At 33.7% G+C, this 15,637-nt stretch overlaps 3 protein-coding genes across 3 annotated transcripts; 1 reads left to right on the forward strand and 2 right to left on the reverse strand.

Annotated features, from left to right (window-relative positions):
• Positions 1 to 709: 709 nt before the first annotated feature.
• On the reverse strand, positions 710 to 5,975 carry LOC124839496 (serine/threonine-protein phosphatase PP-X isozyme 2). The gene is made up of 8 exons (XM_047315322.2): positions 5,454 to 5,975; positions 4,849 to 5,001; positions 3,920 to 3,982; positions 3,697 to 3,782; positions 2,001 to 2,076; positions 1,656 to 1,924; positions 1,498 to 1,576; positions 710 to 1,143 (listed from the first exon to the last, which is right to left on the reverse strand). The coding sequence occupies exons 1-8, from the start codon at positions 5,595 to 5,597 to the stop codon at positions 1,093 to 1,095; spliced, it is 921 nt and encodes a 306-aa protein (XP_047171278.2). The 5' UTR covers positions 5,598 to 5,975; the 3' UTR covers positions 710 to 1,092.
• A 2,404-nt stretch (positions 5,976 to 8,379) lies between these two features.
• Positions 8,380 to 11,023, forward strand: LOC124839503 (syntaxin-51-like). The gene is made up of 6 exons (XM_047315335.2): positions 8,380 to 8,582; positions 9,482 to 9,706; positions 10,019 to 10,221; positions 10,301 to 10,401; positions 10,490 to 10,534; positions 10,656 to 11,023. Exons 2-6 carry the CDS (start codon positions 9,486 to 9,488, stop codon positions 10,785 to 10,787), a joined length of 702 nt encoding a protein of 233 aa, XP_047171291.1. The 5' UTR covers positions 8,380 to 8,582; positions 9,482 to 9,485; the 3' UTR covers positions 10,788 to 11,023.
• A 1,485-nt stretch (positions 11,024 to 12,508) lies between these two features.
• Positions 12,509 to 15,604, reverse strand: LOC124839506 (cell division protein FtsZ homolog 1, chloroplastic-like). Its single transcript, XM_047315336.2, has 6 exons — positions 15,285 to 15,604; positions 14,710 to 14,809; positions 14,318 to 14,547; positions 13,731 to 13,898; positions 13,254 to 13,487; positions 12,509 to 12,875 (listed from the first exon to the last, which is right to left on the reverse strand). The coding sequence occupies exons 1-6, from the start codon at positions 15,534 to 15,536 to the stop codon at positions 12,615 to 12,617; spliced, it is 1,245 nt and encodes a 414-aa protein (XP_047171292.1). The 5' UTR covers positions 15,537 to 15,604; the 3' UTR covers positions 12,509 to 12,614.
• Positions 15,605 to 15,637: the final 33 nt, after the last annotated feature.

The following is a 15,637-nucleotide window of genomic DNA, read 5'->3' on the forward strand; positions in this document are numbered from 1 at the left end:
ATGCATTTAACCTTTTCCTTTATTTTTCTGTTCGATAAACTGACACGGTTAAAAAGAAAATAATATTTAGTGACAATCATGTATAAAAATTATGAAAAGAAAGTTTTCTTGAATTTTGTTAAGAATTTTTTTTATTATCTTAAGCAATACTTCTAAAACATTGGTTAATATTTGCTTTTACATGTTCGGCAATTGTATTTGAAAATACCATATAGAGGACCATGGTTTTTCTTAAAATAAATTTTTTATTTTATTTTCAAGCATGCTTGAAAATAAATCTATCCATATATAGCAGGAATTAGAATGTTTAATACGAGAAAAGAATGAAAAACAGAAGTTAACCTTTTTTTCTTGCTCAGTTGTATAAAAAGCAGAGGGAAATAAAAGTTTACTTTTTCTTTTCCAAGGAAGTATTTTTGACGCAGAAATTTTCAGATTAAGAACTTTTTTCATCTTACAATAATCGGAGTTTAAAATTTCCCAAGTGGTAATTTCGTTTATAATCTGAAAATACCACCTTTAGCCTATTACTCATCCTTTGTCTCAGCTCTGGAACTCCCAATCATAAAATAAGAATACCAATAATAAATTTTACACAGAATTTCACTAGAAAAAGGATCCTTTTCAGTAGCAAGTGAACCTTCAATGTCAAATTCAAGCAAGGGAAGATTTTAGTACCAACCTCCAGGTGTAACATTGGCAACCATGATAATCAAAAATCAACTAGTGGGGTTTTTTTTCCACGGATTATATATTTGGAAAGTTAATTCCCAATATTCCCTGTTCCAATCCGATTGAATCCTTTGTAATCAAGTTTTCATATATGCAAAACATCATTTCCCTCTAAACCCTCTGTCCATCACAGTTTTGAATGAACAAAGGCAGTAATAACATATTGCAAATCACATACTAATTCACAATACTGCTATAACACTAAAGATGGGCGAAGCAGACCAATGGGATGCAGAATTCCTGCCAGCACAACCGATTTTCCCTTCATTGATTCCTCCCGAGTCAGAAATGATCTCCTTGATTCAAGTCTCCCAACACCAATATGAGCATTTCGATAATGGAAAAAAAAAAAAATAACCTTCATAGGAAGTAATCTGGTGCTGGTTTCTTTGCAGGTGTCCCTCTTGATTCCTACATTTCATCAAAATTTAAAAATCAATTTAGAAAATATTAGCACAATTACATTTTCATGTCGACACAATATCCCACACTATCTTCATAAGTTAGCAAAGAACAGGGAATTGTTTGCTTAAACATGCAAAGATAGTGTAATCAAAACGAATACGCAAAAACAGAGTAGGATAAAAACAGTCATTCTCATAGTCCTGAACCCAATGCCATGAAAAGCACGTTCCTAACCACAAATGAATTTGACAATAGAGAGACTGATATTGTTACTACTTCAGAAAAATCGGTATAATAACTCACTCTAAACAGGGAACTCACGATCACGATAAATATCAGGTAATTTTTTTGCCTACAAACCTGTGGAGCAGCTTCAAACACCCGGAACTGCTTATTCAGATTTCCATCCAACTCAAGAATTGCAGCTACATTACCACATCTATAACAAAGAAGAAAAATGTCTTACTAAAAACATCAGAACACAAATAAGAAAAAAAACATTTTAATCAAGTTTGTACCTATAGCAATAATTTGGAGCTGACCAGACGGTAACTATCTGATTATTGAACATCCATTTATATCCTTCCATCACCAACTGATGAGCACGGCATATATAATCAATGTTGTTTGAGTGGTTAAAGGAAGTAACAACACTGCCACCAAATAAGAAACCAGCACCACGGGGACTGAGACCCCATCCATCCACAATATCTTCTGGATCTGACCATAGTAGGTCACACATGGCACCATCATGAGGTACCTCTTGCTTCCGATCAATAGTCCGTATCTATATATAAGTGAGATAAATAATGCATAAAATATTGCCAGTATACAATCTAAACAGAGACGGTAAAATTTATAACCTGATCCAGTGTTGAAATTGCAGGAGAAAGACCCCCATGAACACTGAAAATCTTGTTTTCAATTAAGGCCGACAAACTGCAGTTTATTGTTGTCAACATACAAAATCATTAGGGAAGGCACAAGCTACACCAACTAAATCTGTAAATGCAGTTGGGTTGTTTTATATGCAACTTGACACTAATATTTTCATTTATATCTATTTTTTTATTTCTGTGCACTACGAACACTTGCAATTTGACACTTTTTGAACACTCTGAAATCAGAAAGGTTGTTAAAATCGAAATTATATCTAGGGACGAGGGATGAAAGATCATTTAACTATGTGATCGTACTAAGATCATATAAAAAATATAAAAGCATATTTTCTCATAAAGGTTGACAATGTAATTAATTAACGTGTGTAATTACCACAAGATTCAGGTAAGAGTTCAGATCCTTTATTTTGCAGTTATTGTATTATAAATGAACGCCCAAATCAAGTCCAGTTCACGGGTTTTCTAAGCCAAGAAAGTAAGGAGGGAGAGAGGAGAAACACTCCAAAGAAACACTCAACACTAAATTCCTAGACACTACTACAGAGAGAGAGTCCAACCCAAGTCCAAATGGGTTCAAACAAGATAGGAGGACAAACAGAACAGAAGGAGAACTAAGAAAAGCTGGCTAGCAAGGTCAAATACAGAGAAAACAGGAAATTTCTCAAATTTCAGCTAAACCAATTACCCAAGACAAAATAAACTTGAAATAGAGAATAAATGGCAGAGACAAGTTCCAAAAGGAAGAGAATTTAGTTGGAGTGTAACATAAAGAAGTGGAGGACAAACTAGGGAAACATTATAAATTTTTTCCACCGGGTCATAAAATCTAACCCACAACTTCTCAGATCTGCAACTCAAGGGATAGATAATTCCCCAATCTTTGAGCTGGCAGCATAATCCCACTATCCAAGTCTACATCTGATCAAACACATAATAGCCATAAAACTCGATTATATGATTCTACAAGTAAAATTATTGGTTTAACAACACTGCTCTCTCTGTGATTGAATTGAATACCATTATACAATATATGCAATTTACCTAATGATAAAAAGAGGTGATGAAAAAGGTGTACTGAAGAATTGCTAGCATTTTTTTTCTACATATCTAGACAAGTCTGTCAGAATACTCAATCGATAGATTTTAAGATCACCTGCTCAAACTTTTCTCCTTTTAAAATACACAAAGAGAGGCCACACAAAGCTTCCTTCTTGTCTTAACCCAGCTCACGCAAACTAAAATCCCTTTCCTTCTTAAAATGTATTGCAAGTACTTTCAAACATGAATTGAACAGTTGCACGAATAATAAAGAAAAATAGTCCAAAAGAAGTTGCCCAGAAAATAACTTCAATTTTGCATAAAGACCATCATACAGAATTTTCCTTTTCAGAAAAAACATTTTTCAAATAAAACAAAACAGGCAGTCCCTGTACCCATAAAAGAAACAAAGACTAAAAGTAACAAGAGAGCAATTAGCAAGCCCATGGCATTGAAACCATTTCAAGAATTTTATAGCAAATCTAGCATTGTTACTCTCACTAGAAGTAGCTCCCAATGCAAGACTCAAATAAAAAATCTTTATATCATGATGTCAATCTGCTTTAAGTCATCCACAGAAACTTGTGTATAAAATCTGGTTATATATTAGATGTTAGCAAACCTTAAGTAGTCGAATATATCAGTACAATATCTCCATACATTGACTGAACCATACTTTCGAAGGCACTCATCATAGAATCCATATACCTGTCAAGTGAAAGATGTTGAATGAGTTCTCCGGAAACAAAATGTTAAGAAAAATATTAATGTCTTTTCCTAGTTTTCTTCGTAATGCTTATAAAAAGGGATTTATTTCTTTCCTCCACTTTATCTGATAGACAAACCTGAGTGATCTGACGGCTTTCATGGTTTCCCCTTATGAGTGTTATCCGATCTGGATACCTCACCTGATTGTATATCAATAATTAGTTACAACAATAATGAACAAAATGAAAGTAGTGTCATTAGGAGCACAACAGAATGAGTAGTTCAACACAACTGACAAACCCAGTTGTCAAAAAATTAAAAAAAAAAAAAACTTTATATATTTTTGTTTCTCTTTAGGTATTTTTAAAAAATGATAAAAAAAACAATTCATCAAGAGACAAACAAACTGGAAATAATGACAATGGCATATGAAAAGAGCACAAGCTTAAAAGCAACACTAGACTCTTTGTATTATAGACAGTAATCCCTTGAGCAAGAACCTACAATGACGATGCAAATAAATTTCTGTCTTGACAAGAAAAGTAAAAAGAAGAAACTGCTATTGCTAAGTAAAAACTCTTCTATTTCATTCCATCCAAGTGCACCAAACAACAACCAAACGAGCAGACATGAAGAGCCTTTTGTTTTACTTTTTACTGACAAAATCTTAATCACAGACCAGATTAATAGCAAATCGCTAATAATAAAGCATCCTCAGGTAGATTTTTGCATTTCACTAATCACATCATCCCCCTACCCCACCCAAAAACTTGTACAGTTTCATTCTCGAACAATAGCACATTGTGTTCCCAAAACAGAAAAGGCTTTTATATAGTTCACTCAAACAAAATATAAGCACTGTTCAACAAAACCAGCGGCTTGGAAGCCACAAGACCATCTATATTTCTGAGATAATCATTGAGCAGACGAACTGAAACATTTTTTAAATTGTTGCAAGGTGGCCCATAGCAGATCTAACGCACACTGAAACCATAGAATACACACATAAACCATACAACACACTTCCAATAGCTTTATCATGCCAAAAAAAATAACAGACTATTACCTTAAGAGCGAGAAGAAGCAGAAATGTTTCAACCGAGTAAAATCCTCTGTCAACAAAATCCCCAAGGAACAAATAGTTAGTCTTGGGGCAATCCCCTCCCACTTTGAAAAGCTCCTTCATGTCATAAAACTGACCGTGAATATCACCACATATCTGCACAAAGAATGACACAATCAACAAAACCAATCAGTGAAAAAAGTGAACAGGTCAAAACAAAGAGACAGTGTGCTCCCCATGACACACTGAACGCAAAAACAAAGCACAAAGCAATGAATTGTGCGAACAGGTCAAAACAAAGAGAGAGGAAATCCACTAAATCCCCGGAAAGAGCGACACGTAAGCCTTATTTCATCATTTCATACATGACATTTATAACAAGCCCTAGATAGGTCGAAGACCAAAGAAAAGTAGTTATCAACTAACTAATCTTCTTAAACTAAAACCCGACGAAAAAACATGAGGTAATTCTGTTGAGTGTGAGCTAAAATCACACGAAAACAGCTCGTAAATCGATAACGAAAGGAAACCCAGAAGACAGAAACCTAAGAGAAATGCAGAACAGGAGAATATTGAAGGAAAAGAAAAAGACGAGTAGAGTGACTAACGGTGACAGGAGCATCGACCCTTTGAACGTTGCTCTCTTCGACGAGGATTTCCATGGCTTTGAGGCAGAGAGCCTTCACTTCAGACTCCTTCAGAGGCTCACACCTCTTCAACTGCTCTATCTGTCTGTCCAAGTCTGTTGACATCTCTCTCCCTCTCTCTCTCTGCAACCCCTTCTTCCCCTCTCTGCTCTTGTGCTTCAAACTTTCTGCTTTTTGCAATCACCCTCTTTATTTTCCAAATTCTTCATTCACTCCCAAGTCCCAAATCTTTTGCTTTTCATTTTTTTATGCTCAATTTTGGACCAGATCTTTTTTCTCTATTCTATTTTTATTAAATCACAAGGTATCTCACTCCAAAACCAGCACTAATCTACAATAATCATATCCAATTTCTTACTTATCTCTCTTGACAGACATTTTTTCTTAGACTTGAAACTGAAACCCTAATTTGTGTAAGAACCAATCAATATTTTTGAGGCAGTCACACACACAGCTTGATATTAAAACCCTAATTTCTTTCTCTACTCTCCCCATAAATATTAGTTCATCCAACACTTACACTCTAAATTGTAACTCTAATCACATTAATCCGTATTGATGACAGTGTTTTTGTGTTTCAACAAAAACAAAAGAATTTTATAATATATTTTTAAAATAGAAAATAAGAAAATAATTATTAAGGTTACTACATGTATTAAGGTTTTAAACTTATTGATCAAAATTCCATTTATAGTAAAAATACTTTACCATAAAAAAAACATTTATTTTGAAGTGAAAATTTTGTTAGAAAAATTAACCTCTCTTTCAACATTAATTTGCTTTCTACACACAAATATATACAACTAAAAAGTTGAACTTTGATATGTAAAAGAAATGCTATGATCTAAATAAACATATAAATGTTTACAATTATGCATTTTGAAACATTAATTACACTAATAGCAATCCATAAATAATAAAAATATATATTTAAAGAAAAGATAAAGTATATTGTACATTTTTATTAAAAAAACTATAATGATAATTATTAATTTCAGTGCTCAGTGTAGATTTTATGAATTTAGAAAAACTATAATAGAGATAAGTGTTAGGAATGTACAATGCTTATTCATATGCCTTATGACAAAAAGAGTTGGGAAGCTTGACTGAGTAAAAAAAAATAGCAGATAATACTTAATTCTCAAATCTATAAATAGTAATAATAATAATAATATAAAAAATAATAAAATTGTCTATAAATAAATGCACTCTTGAAATCGAGTCTATAAAATTTGAATTTCTTATGACGTGTAAGACTAAAATAATAAAGGAAAAGTTATCAATAAATTAAAATGAAAAAAAAAGGTCAATCATGGAATTAAATTATAGAATACACAGAAGGATATTGTCTGTTGACATGGCCCTCTCAGTGTATAAACATTAGTATAGAGAAAATGACAACACCATCAAATAATGATACAATAATTGCTAACAAAAAAATTATAAATCTTATATAATTACTCTACATTTGAGGTAATCATATATAATTGTTTTTTAATTCCCTTTAATTTTGTGATAATCATATGTAATTGCTCCGCATAAAATCCAAAATTATTTTTGTGATTTAAATCTTAGTTTCATATTAATGTAGTCATGACTCTTATGTTAGTGTTAATGTAAGTTTTACTTTTCAATCTTTTCCAAATTATCAAAAAAGTTCAAATATGTGGTGAAAAAATTCACAGCGATAGATTCAACAAGAATCAGACAAAAAGAATTAAAGCATTCATAAAAGAAAAAAAGATTGAACTGAAATCATTGATTGATCAAAGGAAAATCTCAATCTAAGAAGGTTGTAGAAAAAGTGCAAATGGAGAGAAATATATAATTATTAGGAATATAAGTTAATTATGGAGGAAAATAATTATTTTAGAAAAAATTATAATTTTTTATGATATTTATTTTAAATCAATTGGGAAATATTATTCTCTTAAAATTAAAAACTTCGGTTTTATTTTTAAAGGACATAAAAAATTAAAAGATTGAAGTAGTATTATTAAAAAGAATTATTTGATTGATAATTATGAGAGTTTTCATTCTCATACAGGACAAAAATTGTTCAGAACTGAAGTTAACATCACTATAATTCTAGAAATATAGGATAATTATTTTAAAAAATATTACAATTTTTTTACGATATACATTTTAAGTCAATTTTGAGATATCATTTTTTTAAAACTTAAAACTTCTATTACAATTTTATTCTTAAAATACATATAACATTAAAAAAAATGAAAATAAAATTATTGGTTACCCAAATAAATTTTCAGTCCATAGATAAAGAAACTGTTGTCTTCACATCACGACATAAATGTCTGAACCTCAAAATATAGTTAGTTTTGAAACTTTAAATTTTTGTCGTGATTTTATTTAAAAAAATTGAAATTTAAAAAAAAAAATTCACCTCAACTCATACAAAATTAAATATAAATCAATAAATTTAATTTTTTAGGTTTAACTTTTTCTTTTTATATGCCACACGACATATCATATAGTAGTAGATATACATTTAATCCCTGTTCAAAATGTTTACTTCACCTTCAATTTAACATAATATTAGATACTAAAATATTAAAAAAAAAGTTTTAGAGAAATTAAAAATAAAAAGTAAATTATACAAAAACTCATTCAAAATTCACCTTTACACAAGACTATTCAAATATAAAATAACGAGTGTGATGATAACATCATCCAAATTTAAATTTCAGTATCATTAGTCTATTATTATTGATTACAAAAAAAAGAGGGAAAAACCCTCTGAAATTATTTTCATAATACAGTTTTTATTCATAAATATTTGTTCACATACTTAACTATATAAAAGTAATTAGGATTATTGTTTTGTTCTGAGGTGGAAAGCAATAGAAAATGCTCGTGAAAGTGATCCCAAAACGACGTCGTGGTGATGATGAATTATTAGAAACATTCAGCTTCCATAATCCGCGAGGTAAACGACGGTGCCGGTTGGTAGGTGGCGCCATACGCCTCATTGTACTCATCGCCATCGTCACCTTCCTAAAACGACGTCGCACCGATCTCCCCTTTCCTCCTCTCCCTCTCTCTCACAGTCCTAATTTGCCAAAAAGGAAGGTAATTTCCCCCGATTGTTTCCCCTCTTTACTTTAACTCCAACTTCTTTCCGTTATCGACGCAATTCTCCTTCTGAACCGTACTTTGACTGTTCCTCTCTATGCTTATCTGATGAGAATTGTGTTTTTAGTCTGATTGTGAAATTAGCTCTTATGACCTCATGTTTGTACATATTTTTGCATTTGATTAATGGTGCATGATTTTTGTTGTTAATTTTCTGTTTCTGGGTCTAATATATGGTGAAGTTGTTGTTAAAGATTATAGAGTTTATGGCTCCCCGTGATGGGTTGGAATTTATGACTCCATGATTTATTGCCTATGCGATCGTGAACTTTTAAGGGCTCTTCGCGCTGTTCTTTCATACTTCAATTGATGTAGTAAATTAGTAATTACCCGCGATTCCTTTTTCTTTTTCAATGTAACAGCAATCTGGTTTAAATGGAGGAAAGTTTTGTCGGGATGAGTTGTTTAATTTGAACAGGTGTACTGGTAAATTTTGCATGGGTACTAAGCAAATAATAGAAGTTTTCTTGTGATGATGATCGGACCTGGAATACTTTCCTTCTGTCATGTCCTATGCGATTTTGAATTTTCCTAGGCCTTTGTGGTTTATTTACTATGGGAAATTTGTTATGGTTAAAACTTAGATATAATTCCTTTGATGAGTTCGGTGTTGTTCTCCGATTAAAATTAGAGTTTCACCTCGGTAACATGTGCACTATGATTTGTAAGATAAAGCTTCAATTGTGATTGGAATATAACACCAAAGCATCTAAAAAAGGCATCCATGTTTTTCAAACCTGTTAGTTGATTTTATTTTTTCATTTCTTCTGTAAAAATTCAATTATTGGTTTTGTTTTTTTTCACTCTTTTCTTTCTTTCTTTCTTTCTTTTTTCAGGCCAATGGCATCTTCTTCAAACTCATGGATGAAGGAATATAATGAAGCACTGAAACTTGCTGACGATATCAGTGGTATGATTTCTGAGCAGAGTTCACTTCCTGCATCTGGACCAGAAATCCAGCGTCATTCATCTGCTATAAGGAGGAAGATTACTATATTGGGTACCCGGCTTGATAGCTTGCAATCTCTATTGTCCAAGCTTCCTGGAAAGCAGCCGCCCATGTGAGTGTAATTGTTGATTATTCATGTTAAAGAAGATCTTGGAACACTATGCATTGCATCTTCTAATACTTTTCTATCCGTGAATAATTATTTTGAAGTTTCCTGATATTAATAATCTCTTCTGGGGATGTCTTTAACATTGTAATATAATTACTAAATTCATTGTTGGGAGAACCAGTCTACCAAGACATGTATGCTATTAAGCCAAATAGTTGTAGTAGAGAAGAGGCAATGCTTTCAATTACGCTGTGAAGGTGCATGATGAAGTTTGCATTACTGTTTTGTGAAGTGTATTTCACTTACTTGATGCAGATCTGAGAAGGAGGTGAATCGTCGGAAGGACATGCTCGCAAGTTTGAGATCAAAAGTTAATCAAATGGCTTCCACATTGAACATGTCAAACTTTTCAAATAGAGATAGTTTGCTTGGACCAGAAGGAAAACCAGATGCTATGGCCAGAACTGTTGGCCTGGACAACAACGGACTTGTTGGATTTCAACGGCAAATAATGAAAGGTTATTTGATGAGATTGTTAGAAAATATATCGCTTGTAGTATGTTCTTTGGATCTAATAATGCTTTGCTGTTCAAGCAGAACAAGATGAGGGCCTTGAGCAATTGGAAGAGACTATAGCAAGCACAAAACATATTGCTTTGGCAGTGAATGAAGAGCTGAGTCTACACACTAGACTCATTGTACGTTGTCTTCGTGCGTTAATTTTCATTCGTGTTTTTATGGCAATAATCTCTTCTAAAATGAAATCCTTTCTTTTTCATCTGCCAGGATGACTTGGATCAGCATGTAGATGTCACAGATTCGAGGCTTAGGGTAACACTCTTTTAGTAATTCTGTTGGGAGAAAATCCCTCGTTTAATCATATCGAAGTTAAATTATGCTAATTTTTACATTTAGTTACAGCTTAACTTGAACATTTGTGTTGTGAAAACAGCGGGTGCAGAAGAACTTAGCAATTTTAAACAAGCGAACCAGGGGTGGTTGTTCCTGCCTGTACATGCTTTTATCAGTTGTTGGTATAGTGTTTTTGGTTGTTGTCATTTGGCTATTGGTCAAATATTTGTGATGCCATAATAAATTGCCCAACTTGTCAAGCTTCTCCTTTTGTCTTTGTTTCTGACGTGTGCACTGAAATGTCATAACCGAGTTTCCCCATTTCCCTTGCTACTCCTCAATGACATGGAATTTGTTGAGGTCGTGAAAGGCGTTGTATTGTAATTGACATATATAACTGTTTGTATATCGTGTGTTTTTCTCTTGTAAAATATTAAAGATTTATTGATGTAATGTTAATGTGTCCTACTACCGCTTCATAACTCTTAATAGGCGAAACTATGATCCTTATCTTTGCTCTTTTAGTCAAGCGATTGCCCGAGTAAGGGGGGAAGGAATGTTTATGCCTTGCTATAGGTTTCCCCATTTGCCCCATTAACACCAAGTTACGTGTCTTCCTTACTTTGTTGTCCATTATTGGGAATCATCTTTGTCATAATATTTTGGTAAACATTGTTCCAAAACATGAAACAGATTGGTGGTGCATCTGTCGCCATCTCATTAACTACTGACTTCTTTTGAGGATTAAAATTGACTACAAGTTTTTGTTCCTGATTGTATCCATCTGCAAACAGATTTCTCACCACAATTATTATTTTTTGTTTTCGGAAAACATTTATTGGAAATCGTGTTTAAACCAACCTCAAGATGACAAATTCAACTGTTTGAACCACTATACAAGCAGGCCTTAAAATGTGTGGCTTTGAGAAACGAGAATTGTAAACGTGTCACCCACCTAGGAATTGAATAAAATAATAAAAAATGGATAGAGCCACGCTGCTCAAATTGTGTCCCTATTATCTGGAAGATTGGCATGTAAGCTCAAGAAGAATTTCTATTTGCTTTTACTGGAGAGGAATGCTATTTCTAGAAGAGAAGAGTGAGGTTTTTAAGAGTCGAGTTTATATCTTTTAGGGTTTGTCTAGTTGCTGTAATAATTGAAGAAGGATCCATATGTAGAAAATAATTTTTAAGTCAATAAGAATTTTAAGAAAATACTGATGATATAAAAATGAGTACAGAAATTTGAGTATTCTTTTATATCTGAGTAAACTTCCAAAAGTATTCAGTTATAGTATTAATATATCTGAGTTTGTGTGTTATAAAAGATAAAATATCTATTCAATTCTATATATTTCAAAATCAGCTCCGAAAACATAAGATTCCGAGTATATCGAAAGATCCAAATCCGAGTATATCGAAGTGGGTTGGTAGACCATTCAAAGAATCATTATAACGTTTTCCTTATAGGTCACGTTATCCTTCCAGGACACGTAGATTGGTTTTATGCATTCTAACGCATTATCATCATGCAATATCACCTAATTTATAACCTTCCCTCGTGCGTGTTCGATGGGGAGAAAAGTAAATCTTAAGGTAATCAAATTAGAGGTTATTATAATTTTCAATTGAACTTGTTATATTCTGTATCTTAGTCTAGTAAACAATTTAAAGATAATTACAATTATGCGTACATCTATTCCACTTGGAATTTTGCTTTTGAGCTGCACATACACTGTCAATATCATATCTTCCACTTTTATTTAGCTTTCACGTTTACAAAAATGTAATTTTAATTTCTGCTTCTAGTTTTCTTTAAGTCTAAAATACAGTAAAAAAATAGTTTTTGCCGTTTCCTATGCAAATCTTTTAAAAAATAAAACAAATAGAAAACATATTCTCAAACTTCACGACTCCTTAATTTGAAAAGAACAATGCACACTGGAGAGGAAAGAACATCAAGAGAACGATATCTCACTAAATGAATTAAGCATCAAGATCATTGCACTACTGAATCATATAATAGTAATTAGAAAAACGAAAAGTGTAAAATAGGCAACTAAAAGAAGAGCTTTCGCGGGGAGGGCTTAGATTCAATAGTGTTTGAGGCCTTGAGAGAAGAAGGCACTGCCTTGCTTTGTTGGCCATCAGCCATTTTATCCAGCAGCTTTGCAGCCCTGGGATCTGTTAGCAACTTCTTCTGGAAAGACTGCGAGAAGCCAGTTGCTATAATAGTTACGTGAATCTCTCCAGTGTACCGATCATCAACAACAGCCCCAAATATAATATTAGCAGAAGGATCAGCCAAACTAGTCACCACCTACAAAAATTACACGTGTTGAGGACAGGATAGATACATAGAAAAAGGGAAGAAAATGTGGAAGTGAACTCTGCAACAATTGCATGCAGTTATACCACGCAACAAAGGCGAAATAAAGCATATATATATATATATATATATATATATATATATATATATATATATATATATATATATATGAAGGTAGGCTCATAAAGAAAAAGACCTCTGAGGGCTATCTAAAATTATTGACCATATGAATTCCAATGGCCACAGGAATACTTAATTTTTTTAACATGTTATGGTAAAACAAGTGCAAAAACATCATGTTAGCAACAATTTTACAAGATAACAGGAATAACAAAGTGTTCCTCAAGTTACCATAAAATTCTTAAATACCTGAGACACCCTATTCACCTCCTGCAGGGTTATGTCCTTTCCTCCAGTGATATTATACACAACCCCGGTAGCTGACTGAATAGATGATCCAATTAAAGGAGCCAAAGTAGCCTGTTCTGCTGCTTCTTCTGCTCGGTTTTTTCCAGACGAAACACCTACTCCAAGCATTGCAGTCCCAGAGTCTTTCATCACAGCTTTTACATCAGCAAAATCCACATTAACAAGTCCAGGTACCTTCAACAAAGCACGACCGTTTATAATGACGTTCAGACCAAAAAATGCACAAACATACCCTTAACATCAATACAAACCAAAATACCGAATTATGAAGAAGTAATCGAGTGATGACTCGGACACGAAGGAAAAAGTAGGTGCCTCTCTTTGCAAGTTAGTGATCTAATGGGATCAACAAGGCGCTTAAATCAAGTTCTAGTGTCTGTACAAAAAAATGAATGCACCGTTTGCCAATCAACTCACTGTTATAATGTCTGATATTCCTTGTACTCCTTGCCGTAGAACATCATCCGCAAGACGGAAGGCATCCTGAAGAGGCATCTGCTCATCAGCTATGTCAAGCAGACGGTCATTTGGAATCACTATAAGTGTGTCAACATTTTTCTGCAGCCTCTCGATGGCTTCAAAGGCCTGAAGAAAATAAAATGAAAATTAGAAAGTTATTTGTAAATTTCAAATGAAAGACTACAGGTTTCGGATGAACCATAGATTCTTATCAGCTAGAGAAAATAAACTTAAGACAACAAATTATAGACATTGGATTACACACAACTTGGATAACAAACTATACAGTGTGTTTGAAAAAAACGCCAATTTCAACAAAATGTCAACTCAACCTTCAGGTTCCCTCTATGAACGTGCCAGCCAACTTTCTTCTAAAAGAGTGCAAACAGATTTCCAAACGCACTCGTATTCAGGATCAAATACACCGCTAAGGAAGAGGATAGTGATATTTCTTAACATACTAAAAAAAGAGGGAAGTTTTAATTAAGAGTAGAACTGGCTCAGTAATCACATTCCCAAATAATGAGAAAAAAAAAAACACCTGCCTGCAAGGATCTCTTACGCCCTTCAAAACTGAATGGATAGGTAACAACCCCAACAGTCAGGTAACCTGCCTCTTTTGATATTTGGGCTACAACTGGAGCGGCACCAGACCCCGTTCCACCACCCATCCCGGCTGTTATAAACACCATATCTGATCCTTTAAGAGCTTCAGCTATAGCTTCTCTGGATTCCTCCGCAGCTTGTTCCCCCAAAAGTGGATTCCCACCAGTACCTGTATCTCTACCAGTACTTTGAATCAAAAACCACCCCTCAATTTCTCAACAAAATCAGCAAAAAAAAAAACAAAACAAAACAGTCTGGACCTACAAAACAAATCACATCATAGTAATTTAGTAAAAAAAAAAAAAAAACTTATGCGAGGAGAGCGCCTGACCTAACCCACGCGTTAGAACTTCTCCAATTTTAATAGCGTTCTCAGCGGTCGAATTTAGCAGTGCCTGAGCATCAGTATTTATTGCATAGAAATCTACTCCCTGATTGCAGCAGAATTCAAAAATAGCATCAGCATCCTTCGATTGGTGACAGCAAAACACAAATGGAAGTTAATAGAATAGTGCCACTCTCTGGCTACAAAGTAACACTGGATTCAAAAGGAATATTATTATGCCATCCAACACACTCCTTCATATAAACTCTATTACTAGCTAAAAACTTGTTAGAAACTAAAATTCTAAAGTATAGCTCATCAAATAAGAAACAAGACCAGCAAAGTTTTGTTATCTTCAATAACTTTCAACTAACAGTAAAGGTGTACTGAAAAGAGGTTTTACTGTTATTCATCTGAAACAAGATAGGAATTCGATAATGTGCAACCACTATAAAACAATGTCTCCACAAACAATAAGCAAACAAACAAACTAGTCAATCGAAAATAGGAAGCATTAAAAAAATGACAAGAATAGATATTTGAAATTGGGTAGCGAAGAACAAGATACCCAATTGGCCCACCTGCAAACCACTACCGATCATGCGGTTAACAGCATTGTTGCCGCCGCCACCGATGCCGACAACCTTAATCTTAGCGTTATCTACATAGGCGTATGAGCATCGGGTAGAGGCAAAACGACGACGTTGAGGGGGAATTGTGGTGGTTCTGGGGTTGAGGGAAAGAGAGGTTGTGAGTGCATTGTGGTGGAATGCAGAAGAGCAGGAGAGTGAGAGAAGGTCGTTGGGGTTTGTGAGGGGACGAAGCATCGCCATTTTTTTTTTGTTCTCTCTGTTATTTTTATGTGCCTTTTCAGGGTTTTAGGGCTAAATGGAAAAATGGAAATTGTCGCTGATGGATTACCCTCCAATTCTCA

Source organism: Vigna umbellata, chromosome 1, assembly GCF_029865625.1.
Source record: "Vigna umbellata cultivar VRB3 chromosome 1, Vumbellata_1.0, whole genome shotgun sequence".
Lineage (NCBI taxonomy): Eukaryota > Viridiplantae > Streptophyta > Magnoliopsida > Fabales > Fabaceae > Vigna > Vigna umbellata.

Bases quoted from the DNA above. Each gene is read 5' to 3' on its own strand.
- LOC124839496 (XM_047315322.2), bottom strand. From the start codon at position 5,597: ATGTCAACAGACTTGGACAGACAGATAGAGCAGTTGAAGAGGTGTGAG. The intron at 3,983-4,848 runs GTAATAGTCTGT...ATATACAATCAG, and splicing joins TGCTTCTTCTCGCTCTTAAG to GTGAGGTATCCAGATCGGAT. The intron at 1,925-2,000 runs GTTATAAATTTT...ACTTATATATAG, and splicing joins CAATTTCAACACTGGATCAG to ATACGGACTATTGATCGGAA.
- LOC124839503 (XM_047315335.2), top strand. From the start codon at position 9,486: ATGGCATCTTCTTCAAACTCATGGATGAAGGAATATAATGAAGCACTG. The intron at 10,222-10,300 runs GTTATTTGATGA...CTGTTCAAGCAG, and splicing joins TCAACGGCAAATAATGAAAG to AACAAGATGAGGGCCTTGAG. The intron at 10,535-10,655 runs GTAACACTCTTT...TTGTGAAAACAG, and splicing joins TCACAGATTCGAGGCTTAGG to CGGGTGCAGAAGAACTTAGC.
- LOC124839506 (XM_047315336.2), bottom strand. From the start codon at position 15,536: ATGGCGATGCTTCGTCCCCTCACAAACCCCAACGACCTTCTCTCACTC. The intron at 14,548-14,709 runs GTCAGGCGCTCT...GTAGAGATACAG, and splicing joins AGTTCTAACGCGTGGGTTAG to GTACTGGTGGGAATCCACTT. The intron at 13,488-13,730 runs GTGAGTTGATTG...GCTTTGTTGAAG, and splicing joins GAATATCAGACATTATAACA to GTACCTGGACTTGTTAATGT.